Source organism: Hesperophylax consimilis, chromosome 24, assembly GCF_061612785.1.
Source record: "Hesperophylax consimilis isolate HC1 chromosome 24, BYU_Hcon_1.0, whole genome shotgun sequence".
In the NCBI taxonomy this organism is placed as follows: Eukaryota; Metazoa; Arthropoda; class Insecta; order Trichoptera; family Limnephilidae; genus Hesperophylax; species Hesperophylax consimilis.
This window is the reverse complement of record NC_142859.1, coordinates 10296360-10313081: the sequence shown is the minus strand read 5'-3', so window position 1 is coordinate 10313081 and position 16722 is coordinate 10296360. Positions and strand designations below refer to the sequence as shown.

Below are 16722 nucleotides of genomic sequence, written 5' to 3'. Positions count from 1 at the left end.
CAATTATTCTTTGCTAATTGTCAAATGTTTAATTATGATATTATCTACCAACCGAAGAAAACAAGAGTATATGAACATATTTTAGATAGGGATTACGATTTTTGGGTATTTAGTGTGTGTTTATAATAAATTGAAATTGGGAAGGTTATTAATGAACATAAATTGATCATTTTTAGAGTGCCGTTTTCGTGAAAAATCACCTCGAGGGCGCTCCATAAAGAATCGTAAGGTTGAATGTATTATAAGGTGATGTATGTATTTTTGGGGAAAGATGCAATCGGCCCGATATATGAGTATTGAGTTTAAATGTAAATATTATAAATTGAATGTCACATGAAACGAATACAAATTATAACATCGATATATTACGTTGCTATCTGCAAGTAAACAATAAACATCATTGCCACTATGAAGACACTGGTTTAGCCGTTCGAGTGGGTAGTCTTTTTGTGTGAGATATAACCCAGCCTGACACGGTCTCATACAACCTTTGCTATCTAATTTTGAATTATGGTAATAATTAATATTTTTATACAGTATAAGAAAGGGAATTATGAAACGAAAAAGTACAGTGATAATAACTTTTATAATACCTTAACCCGCGGAATCTGAATCTGACTGTTTTCCTATGTGAAGTATATTGCAAAATGTCAGAGTTCTCGAGTGTGGAGACTTACTTGACTACATAAATAAACCACTCTCCTTGAGTAGTTGAATCTACGAATACTCAGTTAGACACGCTTGCCATATTATGTGCATTCGTATTGCGTAAATAAAAGGTTCTAGATAATAATAACATTATAAGTAGGTACTAATTATTAGGTTTTTTTATAAAGGACTCAATGATGCCATAGCAATAATCAAATCCCCGCGTAAAGATCGCGTAAAGCAGCGTAAAGATGGCGTAAAGTATGGCAGCACCGAAACGTTATGTTGTGATCTGTCAGATCAGTGAAGTTTTGCCGATTTGTGTAACATTATTTAAACAATTAGATAGTATACAAGTCGAAAATGCAGTTAATTAACAGGTGTCTTGTACCTGAAAGGACATTCAAAGCATACAGACATCTTTTAGGGTGTAATGAATTTCTATCACGCCAGAATAAATATAGTAACAATAAATTTTTAACCTCAAACGAAGAATGCAATCAATTTAGGTGTTACAGCGGATCCTCGCCTCCCGGTATTGAAAAAAGGAGGTTGCCACCGCTAATGAGTTTTCCAGAAATTGTATGGCCGTCTGCGATAAAAACCATTAGGAACTGGATATTTTCAAATGTAATTATAACACCACATCTTGATAAAGATTTCAATATGCGAGATTTCGTAGAAGGAGCGAAGCAAGCAGTTGAGGTGAGTACAAAATCATTCATTTATTTAGATTAGGCAAAATAATAAACTCCAGTACTTTATTTTAGATAAATACAGTAAATAGGGACACGGTTAATATGCACTTTAAATAGAAAAACACCCATTTATCAGTTAGATAGCAATGAGAGGTAAGTCCTTCAATTACCAAAAATGGAAAATAATGCGTTTTAGTATCCATTTCGCCAAAAAGGGATAATATTCTTCGTGCCATGTTTTGACATAATAATTTTCAATCGTTTTTTAACCTAGTTTTGTTTATTTACGTTTTAATTAAATCCAAACTAACAACCTAAGAACCTTTTTTAGAGTCATAGGTTCATATTTTGGTTTAAATAAGACCGGCAAAAAAAAACTAACCTTAAAACTTTGACATCAAGTAAAAACTAATTTTAACAAAATAACTATTAACCCTTGATTTACCCGGTAGGTCCCTGGGACTCCATTAAAAACTTTCAGCGCTCATAAAACCGTTCGTTTTTGGAATTAAAAATTGTGCATTCCAGTACCTTCAAGCAGTGACGCGTCGAACGCATGGGAGAACGGGCGTCGATGTGCGTGGCTTCGATAGGTGAGTAATTACGCTAGTGTGACTCCACCGGGGTATTAATGTTACAGTTTTAGCCTATTTACGGTATTTTTTTCCCCGGAATGAGAGAAAGTATTGTCACCTGTGTCCACCGCGTCTAAAAAGGAAAACTGTATATATTTGCCATAGTTGTACTAAGCCTGTGTGCCTTGGCTGTACAAAAAAAATAAGCAATGACTGTGTCACCAACCGTGTCTTGCACGTTTTTCTTTTTGTTCGAACCATGTTTTTTTTTTACTTTTTATAAGAATTGATTATGTTTTTGTTATATTTCTTTAAAAATTAGTTTGAAAAATTGTTTTGTTTTTGAAATGTTGAGACTAGAAGTTAGGTCTCGTAATTTTGTTACAAAAAGTGCCATATTCTAGAAGTTCCTTAATAAAAGGCCGTGATTCTATAATTTTAACTAAAAACCTATGCCATTGTAAAACCAAATATATAATAAACAAATTTAACTAGCATTTCATTTAAAAAGGTGTTTTATTTCATGTTAAATTAACGATTTTATTCTGGGAGTCCTGGGGACTCCACCAGGTAAATTGTGTTTGTATCAAGTCACCGGGTAAATCAAAAGTTAAAATGCCTTATTTTAATTTTTCGGAAACTGAAATACTTACTTCTCATTATTATTTAACAAAGTATTTTTAAAACAAAATGTGCATATAAGAGCGGGAGCACACAGAAAGCGGTCAGAGTTCTACGTTCTAGTGACCATTGACCGCTCAAGAGTTCCAAAGCACACAAGCGGCGTTCAAATTCAGGCGTTCTAGTTTCGTTTGGGTCTTTGCATATGCAACATGTCACTAGAAAGTTCATCATCCGATGAAGAATTATTGCTCTTGTGGAGCTTAGCAGCTTCTAAAAAGAAAAGGAAGTATTGGGTGCACCCAATCAACACAATGCGAGAAGAACAAGGCGAATTTACTAATAATAAAATTTACTTAAAATTTAAATTTACTACTAGCAATTTCAAACCAAGCTTCGGCTTTTTTGTCGCGGTTTTTATAATTTACATTACTTAACCACTCGGAACATTAGAACGTCAAAAGACGTAAATATGATAATAGCGGTCAAGACATTAGTACGTCTTTTCACGTAAACGCGCGAGATTTTACAAAAATCGATTTATTTCCATCACTAGTATACGGATTGCCATGATTTAAAAAACAGAGTATCGATAATGAATAACGCTACACGTCTGTATTCAAGAATATCTATGGAATGTAGAGGTGCATTATCTAAGTCGATTGGATCTGTCATCTTGTTCGTTCATAATTTGTTGCGTTTCTAAATAATTTATTAAAAATATTTTAGTTTGGACGGTTAATATTTTGAGGTGACTAATAGTTTTTAATTATATTTCTTCAATATATAAAGTGTTATTTCTTTATGATACTCAGAAAAAAGTACATTTTTCACAACTTTGAAATAATGACAATAAACTACGATGGGAAGATCACGTAATAAATGTTACCAACCGTATACGGAAACTGGCATATATCTTCAGGTCATTACGAAATATTCTAAATAAAAATACACTAAAAACGGTATACTTTTCTTTATGCCAATCAATTATATCTTACGGTATAATAGTCTGGGGAGGATGCTCTAACACGATATTAGATCCATTAATTAAAGCTCAAAAATTGATAATGCGGACTATTTACAAAGTACACTATATTCACCCCACGAAGGACTTATTTAACGACTTCAAAGTACTCAACATAAAATCCTTATACGTCAAAAACATATCCTCCTACTATAAATTCAAACATACGAAAAAAAAATATTTTTGAATCGACCCATAATACAAGATATTCCAACAAATCGAATTATACTATTCCCCCAATAAAAACCTCAATGGCACAAAGACAATTTAACTTTCTTGCTCCAAAAATATTCAATAATTTAACGTTAGAAATAAAATCAATAGCCAAATACGACAGTTTCAGGAAAGCGCTCGGGGATTTTTTGATGTGTGATTGTTATAGTGTTAGTAGCCTATTCCAAGTACTCAGATAGAGGTGTATATATTGTTTATATGCGTGAGGATGCGTCATATGGGTGTATGTATACATGTGCTGTTATATGTATATAGGTATGTCTGCTGCTATATACACATGTGTGCTTGCATGCACACATATTAAAAATTATATATATAATTATGTACATTTTTACAATCTAATGCTAATTTACTTCTTTCTCCTTTCTAATTTCTATCTTCTACTTTTTATTACAATTTTTCCAAAATTTTAGCTTCATCTATAGTTACTAATTTCATATGTTTACACTAGATTTCATATTTCATACAAATTAATTACACTCAATTGGTCACCATGAAACAGGCAGCCGCCTAGTATGGTGATTCATTATATCTACTTTATGTAAATTTCATAATAATGTAACATGTATTAAATAAATAAATAAATAAATAAAAATGGTCAGCGATTTTTACATATTTTTGACGTTTTCAGAAAATGTATATTTAGAAACGCAAATATTTACGTAAAACAAAACAATACGATAGTGAATTTCATAATCTTTTCAAAACATTTTTTAGAATGAGGCTACGTTTCCCAAAACGTGAGTTATGAAGCTTTTAACAAAACTCGTGAATAACACAAAAATTTTCGTGTTTTGACAGTTCGCAAAGGAACACAAAGTAAATAAAAGTCTTTTTCTGAGAGGTTAAATCGTATAATAAACTCCTTTCCCTAACCAATTTAATTAACTTTTCCGTGTTTGTAACCTCAGACATCGCGGCGTTCTGGCGTTCTCTGCCTCGGCGGGAAAAGAACTCTTAGAACGCGACGTTCCGTTTTGACCGCCGCGGTCTGACTGCCCGCTGTGTGCGTTGTTGTTATAGTATCAGTACATTCTAATGAACGCCGAACGCGGAACTCGGAACTCCTGACCGCTCCCTGTGTGCTCCCGCTCTTAAGCATGTCCCTATTTTCTGTACATTTCCCATCATTTTGCATAATGTTAAAATATATTAGATATACCACCTTAATAAAGCTAGGCTTGGTTGTGGTGGTACTATGATTCAACATAATTACCTTTAAATCTAATTATTTACTTCTGGGGGAATGGAAATACTGCGTTTAAAGTTACAATTATGCAAAATAGGCAATAATTAGGCCTTAATAGAATTTACTTTATATTAATTACTATTCATTATCATAAACACCTCATACCTCGATTTATGTCAGGTCTTATACAAACCTAGTATTTATTCAACTATTACTACACTAGTAGATATTTCTTCTAATTATGTATTGTTTAACTGCACTTCTATTAACAACTTTACTGTATCACTTGCAATAATATTTTTGTGTACACATTACTTGTTCTGTAATCACTCTATTGTAAAAGCCATTTTATGGCGTTTAAATAAATGAATAAAATGAAAATTTTCTTTTGTATGGGACGGCCGCCATATTGATTTTTATTTTTTATTTATTTTTTTATTAACAATATAATGTTTTTTTACAGGTTTTTTTTTCGATGTCTATTTCACTAGGATAAACCTGTGTCGAGACATACGTATTGAGTACATAAATTAATGTTTACATATTATTTGATACATATAATATTTGATAATATTAAATGACAATGTGAAAATGATAAAAAATAATAAATAATAATAATAAATGATAAATTGGTTAATTAGCATCTAGTACATACTTATGAGGGGATTTTTATAAAAAATTTGATCTTGGACAATAGTTTTACAATAATCTTACAATAGTTTGTCTGTTAATCTTACAATATTTTCTGTCCAAAAAAAAACGCTTTGTTTTTTAACTTCAAAAATATATTTTTAATGTAAAAAAACTTACTAACATACCAAAATGTCAATATGGCGGTCGTCCCATACAAAAGCAAATTTTCATTTAAAAAAATTGTAACTTTAAATAATACAGTATTTTCTACCCGTAATGTAAATATGTACATAGTTGGCTTAATAAGTGCTATTTCAAAAAAATCTTAAGTGTGGCCAGCAATCCTAAAATATTACCCTTTTTATATAAAGAAAGACAAACATTTCCTGGTTAAGAATAACCTGAAAATAATTCAAAAACTCCTACTTCCAACATTACTAGGATAATTTTGCTATTGCAGTGATGTATGACTTCGCAGTAAATATTTACTTAAGGCGATGCCATACGTAGTAATGCAAAATCTATAGTAAATATAGTATAATGTAGTAAACAGTAAAGCAAAGTTTTTGGTTTGAAAATTTGGTCGCCTAGAAATGTTTCAGATGCTTTCATTAAATACTGCGAGTAGAATACATCTTGGCCTTTGAGATAATCGAGTATTTTTTATATAAGTCTTTTTATAAGCCCAGAAAAAAATAATGTAAAGGCCTATGAAAACTCCTTTAAAGTTCAAAATCTCCTACTTACGAACCCATTTTCGGTTATGATTTTATTGTATAATGTGACAAATTAAATTATTTATAAAATGATTGAAAAAAAATTAAATATTTATGCCTGAACATCCACAAAATAAAATAAAAGGCACTTTTTGGCCATGTTTTTTTCTTGCATAAATCAAAACAGGCAGATAGTGTTAAGCGGGAATTCAAACCTTATCGCCATCCACTTAAGGGTTGTTATTGATAGCGGCTCAATTTAAAATATTACACGACGTAGTGCATCGCCTTAACCACTGCACTTTTAACAGGCACAGATTGTGAAAATTATACTTCGTTTCAAATTAATTACTGCAAGAAACAACGGTAATTATTGGTGATCGCTGGCCACGCTTTTAAATGGCTGTCATCCCATTCAACAAAAGTAAATTTTCATTTTGCTTAATTGAATATTAGACTATTAAAATTTAAAAAAATTCCCAAATGCAGATAGTTGCCTTTTATAGTAATTAAGGTTGTTCAAGCTGTGGAACTTTTAATAAACAAATCAATTTTTCTATGTTGATATATTACTTTGGCAATGAGTTTTATAAAGGTAGAAGGTACTTACAGAGGTGGAGGAACATTCACTTGTTGGGATGCTACTTTCACTATAGTTTTGGTTTAGCAAATTTTATTTATTGCGATGCATTTGTGATGATTTTCTGATTGCTATGCGATGCGTTATAGGTAATAATGTTCACTTCGCGTCACGGCTGTTCGTTTTAGACTGAATCCCGGACACAGGGGAGAGGTATGAAGGAGAGGAAAAAGGGGGGTCGGGAACAAAATTCATTGCCAGTAAATTAATTCTCTATGAATCAACAATTAGCCATTATTGGCGTAAACAAAGGTGAATCAAAAGGTTTTATTTAAAAAATATATATATTAAGCGTTGCCAGCAATCCCAAATAATTACCGAAACAGCTATTTACCTCGGAGAGATGGTAAAAAATGCATTTAAGTTCCATTTTTATTCAATCAAAGTTAAAATCTGTACCCGAGAAGCGTACGGATGCAAGTCCAAAATTTGAAGAAATGAGTTTTTGATGAAGACATGAAGTAAATTATCATGTTCATTAGTGGCAGAAAGATGTAAGCCCTATCTTGAATATTTATGGTATTTTAAAAAATATATAAGGATGCAAGAACCATTACACCGTAGAAGCATAAAGATGTACATTGGACTTGCATCTTTCTGCCTCTAACATTACTACGCTTTCCATGGAAGTAAACATTCGAATGTAGACTCAAGTCCATTTTGCGTCCTTCTGCCTCTAATTTCTATGTTTTCTGTGGAACTAAACAGAACAATCCCAGTGCTCTCATCATTATGAAGTGAAACAACACAAAACTGCGCTATATAAATGCTATGTTATTATTATTATTATTATTGCATTCCTGCAATAAATAATGATGAAAAAGAGTATTTCCGTGTATGAATGTATGACGAGGCTCAAGAAACAGAATTCTTCTTAAGAGACTGATGGAAACATAGGTTGTGATATTATTATTGAAGACCTGACCATGTCACTTATTTATTTATTTACTTACATTTACCTTACATCATCATTATACTACTGAATGGACTATATAGGGATGGAAAACAGGGGGCAAATGAAGTAGCTTCTTGCCTCTTAAAATGGATATACAGCGATATGGGGGATAATGTTGAAGAAATAACCGTATGGTCTGACAACTGTGCAGGTCAAAATAGAAATATAACAATAGCCATATCCTACGTATGGCATGTTTTAAAAAAAATTAAAAACCTCAAGATCATTCATCTTAAATTTTTATTACGTGGTCACACTCACCTGGAAGTAGACTCTGTCCATTCAGCGATTGAAAGGGCAAAAAAAAACTACCCAATTCCAAATATTTTACCGCACGACAAAAAAAATTAACGGGAACAGATATTGCAAAACTAATAATCAGTACATTGTACACTCAATGAACTTAGAAAATTTCAAATATTTAAATTCCCTTTAAAACTGCTTCACAATCACCTTTTGTATATCGAAAGAAGAATATGAATGGTAAGGGTTTCCTAATATCAACGGTATTATGGCTACGAGCTGACGTAAATGTGTCGGGGATGCTACTGTATAAAAATGGTTTTCAGGAAACTGAATTTAAATATTATTATATTAGAAGAAAACGGAGAGGTGTTTTGAGCGGTGACCGGATAAATCATCAAAATGATAATTCATGATAATTTCTCATTTTTTAAAAGTTATATTAAGTCATGAGAAGTGATGGTAAAGTGAAGAACAAAATCTCTATTAACTGGGTTAAGTGGGTTAGGTTAGGTTTAATTTATTTTTTTCATCGTTTCTAATGACTTTATATCACTTTTTAAAGGTGTGTCGAATTGTCGATTTATCATGGAACCGTTTTGAGCACCCCAGGTAAATACAAATCCAATCGCATTAAAAACACCAAATTTTGGTGTTCTACAAAAGATGTTACAGTGGGTACCAGAGCCACTGCACTTTTTTTACACTTATTTTTTTTTATCTTTTTTTTCTCTGTCAGATGACGAAGATATGGAAAATACCAATAATTTGTAATAATAATTATAATTAAATTAAAAAATATATAAAAATATGTATATATAAATATATATATAAAATAGATATATTTATATATACCTGTTGTATAGTTATTATTTTACTTCCAAATGAAATTTCAACATTGATCTATTTTATTTATATTTATATTTACCTATAAAAAATATATAAATATCTATTTGATTTATATTTATATTTACCTAGTAAATATATAAATAAAATAGTTATTTAAATTTACCTGTTATATAGTTATTATTTTACTTCCAAATGAAGTTTTCAACATTGATCCTTTTATAATATACCATGTGTCATACCAAAATATTCAATTTCATTTTGAAGCAGAAGGACTCAAGTCCACAATGCTTTTTTTAAAACATTTTTTTTAGGCTTTGCATATAAAATATATTATTTCATTTTCTCATTTTCAATACAAAATTAATTGATTCAATAGGATAAAAAATAAAAATCAATTATCATGAATATCTGCAGAAGTTATGAGACCAAACTTACAGAAAAAAAAGTATTTTGGCTCTCCTGAACATTTAGCTTTTTGACTTGCATCCGTATGCTTCTCGGGTACAGAAATAATCCTGCTTAAATTTACACAAAAATTGTCAAGAGGTTAAAAATGTCCGGGAGTAAAGTGGTAAATAGTTTATTCATTTTTGTTAATTGGTTAATTCCCAGGTGATTTCGGCGGCTTTGAAGGAGGGCGATTTTGTGGCCCTCAAGGGATTGGTGGCCCCGGAGGCATATGATGAGCTCCACGCCTCGGTCAGCAAATTAAACGTGGCCGAAAGAGAACATTTGCAAGTTATCAGAGACGACATTTACTTCACATTTCCTTACCAAGTAGGTGATCTTTTGTAAAATTAATTGTAACCATATTTATTTATTTTAAATTGAATAAATCACTTTGCATTGTTATTATGTGATTCAAAATAAAAATATATATATATCCCGCTAGATTTGTTGCGTCCACCCCCTAAAAACTCCATAGTGTTGTTGCGTCCACCGAATTGAGGTGTCCGATATATGGACGGAACACTGTTTTGTCGTCTAGAACGGCCAGAACAATGCTTACTCCATGTAGAATCAAATGATTAAAAATTAACATGTAAGAAAAAAAACAGTGAATATTGAACGTTCAAAGATTTACCGCCAGGTTCGCTACACGAAATATATTTCAAGCAGTTTATATTTTTATTCGTAACAACTATCTTGCTGCATCCACGCCGTAATATTATTTTTAATTCATTACGATGGTCATATTGCGTCCCCGCAGCCGTTAGAAGATTAGTTAATATATATAGAACAGACTTAAAATTAAAATAAGAGCGGAAGGATGTGAATCCTACATAAAAAGCTGTTTGTAACCCATAAGGAATATATACTCGGACGTCAAAATAAATAATTCAATGTGGATGTGAAACTTGCACTAGAAGAGTAAGCAATATAATATAATATAGCAGATCTAAAAAATAAATTACAGTAAAAGAATGTGAAACCTATGTTAAAAACGGTAACATAAAAGGAATATGCACTCGTACGACAAAATAAATTATTTAGTATGGACGTGAAACATTTATTAGATGAGTTGGCAATACACAGTAGACGTAAAAATTAAATTAAAGTGAAAGAACGTGAAATCTACATTAAAAATGGCATCTAACATACAAGGAAAATACACTCGAACATCAAAAAAAATATCTAGTATGGACGTGAAAAAACCTTTATTAGCTATATACGGAAGATGTAAAAATTAAATTAAGAGTGAAAGTACGTGAAATGTGAAGCGTGTGAAAGAATAACAAATATGAAATTCCGCATTAGACAGATATTAGCTATCATTGTGGGCAATATATAGCGCAATATTAAAAAAACAATAAAAAAGAACTAGAAGAGATGGTTGCCCAAGGATGGATTTTCGCACGGACGTAAGAAGTGTTGTGGGATATATATTATGTTTATCCTGATGATGAAACCATTGGTTTCAAAATGTCGATTATTTTGATCAAGTAGTGATGAATACAAAGTGATTTTATTTAATTTAAATTAAAATGAAGACACAGAGTGAATTTGCATTTATTGAAGCAATATTTATTTATAAAGTTCATTCCTGTTAGCACCGAGGCCATGGGCCCATTGTGCTCGTCTTCCATTTTACCTCATTATTTTGACAGTAACCCGGTTCCTTTGATAAAGTTCTCCAGGTTTCTCATTGGATATTTGGCTTTGTTTCATGGTTCCACAATGTGATTGCCAAGTATCTGAATCATTGTTCCCATCGGGGAGGGACATTGGCACCAACGGTGAATTGGAGTCTCTTCATCCTCTTAACATTTTCTGTATCTATAAATCCTAAAGGGTCTCCTGAGATGGCAGTGTTCTGTTAGCAATCATACCAGTTCCCTAAATGAGTTTCTGTCCATATTGAGTCGTTACCTGGTTCATCTAGGGTCTGGTCCGTTTATACTTATAGTGCTTTGGATCATCTCATTCCGAATGGGAGAGCGCAGGGCAATTGGGATTTGACCCACCTTTCGATATGGAGTCTCATTTATAAAATACTGAAGTGTATTTTTTTTTTAGATTGTTTTATGTGCATAGGTAGGCGTGATGTTTGAAGAGAATGAAAAGAGGTGGGTGGAGATCACAATGGTATTCCACGTGCTGATGGGACTGAAGAACATGAAAAACCAAGGCGAAGACCCCCCCATTACCCTAGGGTGAGTCTTTATGTCATTACAGTCTGTTGACTAACATTCCATCATAATAATCTATATCTTATCAGAGTGAAACCTCCAGGGATGAAGGATGAAAGTAGACTAAATGCTATAGAAATAAGATCCCTGAGGCATATGTGCAATTAAACCACATTTGTCCATGTTACAAATGTACAGATTTGGAAAGAATGGCTGATGTAGTAATGAAAATGATTAAGAAAAGTACGGTAATGATGCAAATGTGAATGGTAGCAAAAATCGGTGACCCCGAGGAAGACACGGCACGACCAAGTGAATCAGATACTTTAGTCGGGCCATGTCAAGAGTCAGAATAATAGAAGAGTATGTATTAATGTGAATGAGCAAGGAGTGTATTGCCAAGACCGAGTTGTTTGGCGGTCCGTCCTCTCTGCCTACCCCTGCGGTAAAAGTGTAAAGAGAATGGTAGACCCCCCCCTTAGTTAGTTCTATTTAAAAAATAGTCAAAACTAATTATGTAGTTGTTTTTCCCTTCCAGATTGCAGCCTGAATACCAGGAGAAACTTTACATTCTGAATTACCGGTTCCTCAGAGAATACACCAAAGGAATAGAGAGCAGCTGGATTGTCAATGTAGTCAACCACTTCAAACTTGCGGACAAAGCCAGGCAATAGACACACCAGTTCAAAGTCACATCTGTTCCCCGTAATATCTGTAAATAAAGAGATTGCGTATTGGCCCGAATATAATACTGAATAGACTGAAAAATACACAATTAGACATAGGTAATCTTAATGTATGTATATAAATTTATTTGTATTTATGTTTCACCAAAACGTCAGTAAAGAAAAGAACTTCATTAACGATTAGTTCACTGTTCTACCGCTAGAGTGTAGAAGCGCTGCTTTCACCACTAGCGGTAAAAAGGAGACCTCCTCACGAGTTGGTAAAAAAGAATAATATATTATTTATCCTATCCTAACCAACTTTCTACATCATTTCGATAGCTATGCATTTTTGTAATAACTGTCAAAAAATAAGATGTAATATTGTTTGTTCCATTTTTTTAAATTCAATAAGAGGTAAGAACAAAATCTAGGTTAGTGACGCCACTGACCGCACAGTCAACCATGTTAAGCTGCGTACTGACTGTAATACTGCGTACAAAAGAGAAGCATAATTTTCTCATAGTACAAGTTTAGCATCCTGAAAAACTCTGGTTTGAAGAGCAAAACCTCACATTTTTAATGCCGTCTTGCACACACCCTCGTTAAGAACACAAACCCCCTTACTAATAAATGCGTTTAAAATTTTAGACAACCATTTACCATACATTAATGGTTGTTTATCAGCTGTGTACAATTTAAAACACGTTTATTAGTAAGGTCCAAAATGTACATCAATGAATTGCATTAAAACCCAAGTCCCGTTAAGTTTCGAGGCCGCGTTATATTCGGTCTAATACGCCACTAAAACATTGTATTTATGTACAGAAATAAATAATAATAAGCCCAACGTATTCTTAGAATTGTTTATTGTGTCTTTGCATCATTATTTTAACTTTTTATTTAGAATTATAAGTACAAAAAGAAGACAACATCGATACATTTATTGCAATCAAGCACATCCTTTGTTTAAATAATATTTGTTTGTTTTTATTTCGAGGATTTGTCTCGTCTATTCTGGCTTCAGATTGAGTCCACATTACCTGAGGAAAATAAATTAAAACATTCATATACAACTACCCTTTATAAAATTTATACATAACTCCCAACTAGTAACTAAATTAGAAACCTTGTATCAAATGTATGCATCTCATGTCCTTGAACAACTTCTATCTGCCATTTGTATGATACTGAAATACATATTGTGGTTCTTGAATAAAATTTAATTTGTGAAAAGGTGAGTATGATTATGAGAAATGTTGTGTTTCGAAGATAAGGCTGATACCTAGAAAGCCACGTTATGAAACTAGAGGGCCTAGTCTGTATCTTTCAGGTTAACAAACCTGTAAGTTTGTGGTTTAATCTTTAAAATTTTTGGACATTATCTCTAATTATTACTAAAATATCTTTGTAAATATACTAAACCCTTGGCTCTGTGCAGAAACGGGAGGTCCGTTTGATAAATCGGGACCAACTCATGATTTCACAAAAATTGTTGCATCTCCCCTACAGTTGTTGCGAGAAATAAGATCTAAACGTTGTTAGAAAGAGAAAATACCATGCTTTGTATTCAAATCTAGAAGTTAACCACAGAATTATTCAAATGTGCACCTTTAAGAAACCAAAGGTTCCAACCACAATTTGAAAAAAACTTAGAGTCTTTATGAATTTTTTTACATAAAACGACAAATCCGGAATTGCCGCAAGAATACTATATTAGTTCTTCAAAGAAATTTTTAGGCACAACCACAAAAATGAGGTGACATTAACACACTTCGGCCGGGAAAGGTAGTTCTACCCGTTTGGTAGATTGATTCTTAAGGCCGGGAAGGGTTGTTCTACGTTTTGCGCCGGCCTCATTTCAATGGCAGAAAAGACGGAATTATTCAATGTTTTTACATGAATAGTATACATATATACAAATCTCTTTGTAAAGGTCCCAACTATAAGTACATAATTATCGAATCATATTGCAAGTCTTCTTTTTATATTTATCATCGTACCTTTCGTTTACATCGGTACTTCAACAAAAGGATGGTATATTATTTGTTATTGTAATAATTCAATTCCTGGAATGAGGGTTTTTATGACCGTGAAACTCGATTCGAATCTCTATCTCTGTTCCGTCCTACTCAACTCCTATGTGCTAGCGAACGAGAGATGTCGGGTGTATTTAAAGAAAGCAGGTATAAGAGCAAATACAGATAGGCGGACCGTAATAAACATATTACACGGTTAATTGAGTTGCATTTCAAATACATTCGATTTTCGTTTATTACTTTTATAGTTTGGGTATGCTGAGTTACTATGTAGAAATTTTTCTTAAAATATTTTAATTATTTTCGAAGATTTAGCAATTAAATAAATTCGCGCGGGACATTTATTTTCGCCCGGAGACAGCGTAGCGCCAGCGCAAAAAATTCCCGCCAGAAATGTGTTAATTGATAATGGATAAAAATTAAATATTATAAATGAGGTAAATTAAGATTGATTCTTATGTCTAAACAATATTGTTGTTTTAAATTGGACGTAGTTAAACATAAGTCTGATTTACGATCCACGCCTGAACTTGAGTAGTCCATCTTGCCGATCCACAGAACTAGTCGCCGGCCACTGTGCACCCCCGCCTCGCTGGGGGCCCTCAACCCCCTGGACCTAACACATGTTATAAATGAAGTTACGTATGTTCTCAAAAGGTAGGTTTAAAAAGGCACATGGTGACACATTCCGGAGAAAAACTATTCGCATATTCCGAATGCAGTTATACATTTTCGTCTAAATCACACTTACCAAGGCATGCACTGAAGCACTCCGGAGAAAAACTGAATGCAATTATTTATGTACTAGAAAATCAAGTATTGATGATCATATGCTGAAGCACTTCAGCCAGAAACCATTGAGGTGATTTCTGATTACCACGACCGATGGCATTATGCTATACAACTCGAGAAATATCACAAGGAAAGCAGTTACTAGAACATTGAAAGGAAGCTTGATGTGGCATTGGGAAGTAAATGTAAAGATGAGGGTTCCGGAAACATCGAAGAAGCAACGGGAGCGATAGTAAATTTTCGTAATATATTTAGGTTGACAGTAGAAACCACCACAAAGCAGTGGGATGATTTACGTTTACCACGTATATTATAAGAGAGTATTTCTAGAAGTGATCTCTATAATCCACATTAGATAAAGGTGGGACACTGTGCTAGATACTCTAGATCAGTGTTCAGCAACCTTTATCACCCACGACATACGAAAACTTTTCAAATTTAACTATTTTTTGTATATTATCATATTCACACACAAAATGAATCAAACCTGGACTTACCACCTTTTTTTCAAACCGGGAGAATTTCACCAAATTCTACATCTTTCGACACGGGAACCTCCCAATGAGACAGGTGTAGCTAAACCATCGTTATCGAGATTAATAATAAAAAAAAATAAACTTTCCTATCACTGCGAAGAAAAACCATTCTTGTGGACTGCACTAAAACTTATTCAAGTTCGAAATATTAACAGGTACACTGTGGAAATAAACCTCTCTAGCGTTATGAATTCATGTACACAAAAGACAAAAGTTACATTTAAATCAGGGGTAGGAAAATTGCGGACCGCGAGGCCGTTTGGTGCGGCCCGTGAGCACTTTTGGTGAGGACTGCTGAATGCGCCACAAAAAATTAAACGAAACAATTCCATCCAGAACGCGAGAATGTATTAGAATGATATTTGGATACCGAAGATACAGCAGCGCATCGACAATGTTCACAGAATTAGGACTAAATGGATTTGCCGGCCTGATGAGACACCGGGTCACTGGAGCCAGGATGTGGCTAATGGCCTCCGCCAACACGTTGGTGACCGCAGCCTACCAGCACCAAACGCCACTACTGGGTGAGCGCTGGACCCAAGCTCACCAAAGACCACGCCCTGCATAGTTGTTAATTACTTTGTTGTTAATTTATTCTTTGTCATATATGTTTTCAATTTCACATACCTACTGTACAAAAAATATGTATATATATTTATGGAACGTGTGGGATTGCACTAACTTCCCCACATCCTGGAATAAAAATTATTATTATTATTATTTCTTATACCGTGCGTCGAATAAATTTTTAACCCTTAACTTAACACATTCTTTGCGGGAAACGAGAAAACTCGTCATACGCCTTTTTACAGTAAGACGCGGGAGACGAGTTTACTCGTTTTGCTGCGCAAAACGGTAAGGAGCGGGAAACTTGTAAACAAGGGGTTCTAAATGGGTGCTGAGTCATGTGTTTTCAATTGTCGGCGGTACCCGATCTATCTACCTGTCAATACAATGAGTTTGAAACACAACAAAAAATTTTGAAAAAATAAAATCGTTGTCGCGTATGTTCCGCTCACAAACTACTCATTG

The 16722-nt window shown here is 33.3% G+C and overlaps 1 protein-coding gene across 2 annotated transcripts; it reads left to right on the top strand.

Moving 5' to 3' along the window:
• Window positions 1-902: 902 nt before the first annotated feature.
• On the top strand, window positions 903-13360 carry LOC149411889 (m-AAA protease-interacting protein 1, mitochondrial). Of its 2 annotated transcripts, XM_089646561.1 has the most exons (4): window positions 903-1353; window positions 9638-9806; window positions 11565-11679; window positions 12194-13360. In XM_089646561.1, exons 1-4 carry the CDS (start codon window positions 1012-1014, stop codon window positions 12327-12329), a joined length of 762 nt encoding a protein of 253 aa, XP_089502687.1. In that variant the 5' UTR covers window positions 903-1011; the 3' UTR covers window positions 12330-13360. The 2 variants fall into 2 exon arrangements, with proteins under 2 accessions (XP_089502687.1, XP_089502688.1); XM_089646562.1 differs by lacking the exon at window positions 11565-11679 and having other exon boundaries at window positions 9638-9802; window positions 12177-13360.
• Window positions 13361-16722: the final 3362 nt, after the last annotated feature.

Bases quoted from the DNA above. Each gene is read 5' to 3' on its own strand.
- LOC149411889 (XM_089646561.1), top strand. From the start codon at position 1,012: ATGCAGTTAATTAACAGGTGTCTTGTACCTGAAAGGACATTCAAAGCA. The intron at 1,354-9,637 runs GTGAGTACAAAA...GTTAATTCCCAG, and splicing joins GAGCGAAGCAAGCAGTTGAG to GTGATTTCGGCGGCTTTGAA. The intron at 11,680-12,193 runs GTGAGTCTTTAT...TTTCCCTTCCAG, and splicing joins GACCCCCCCATTACCCTAGG to ATTGCAGCCTGAATACCAGG.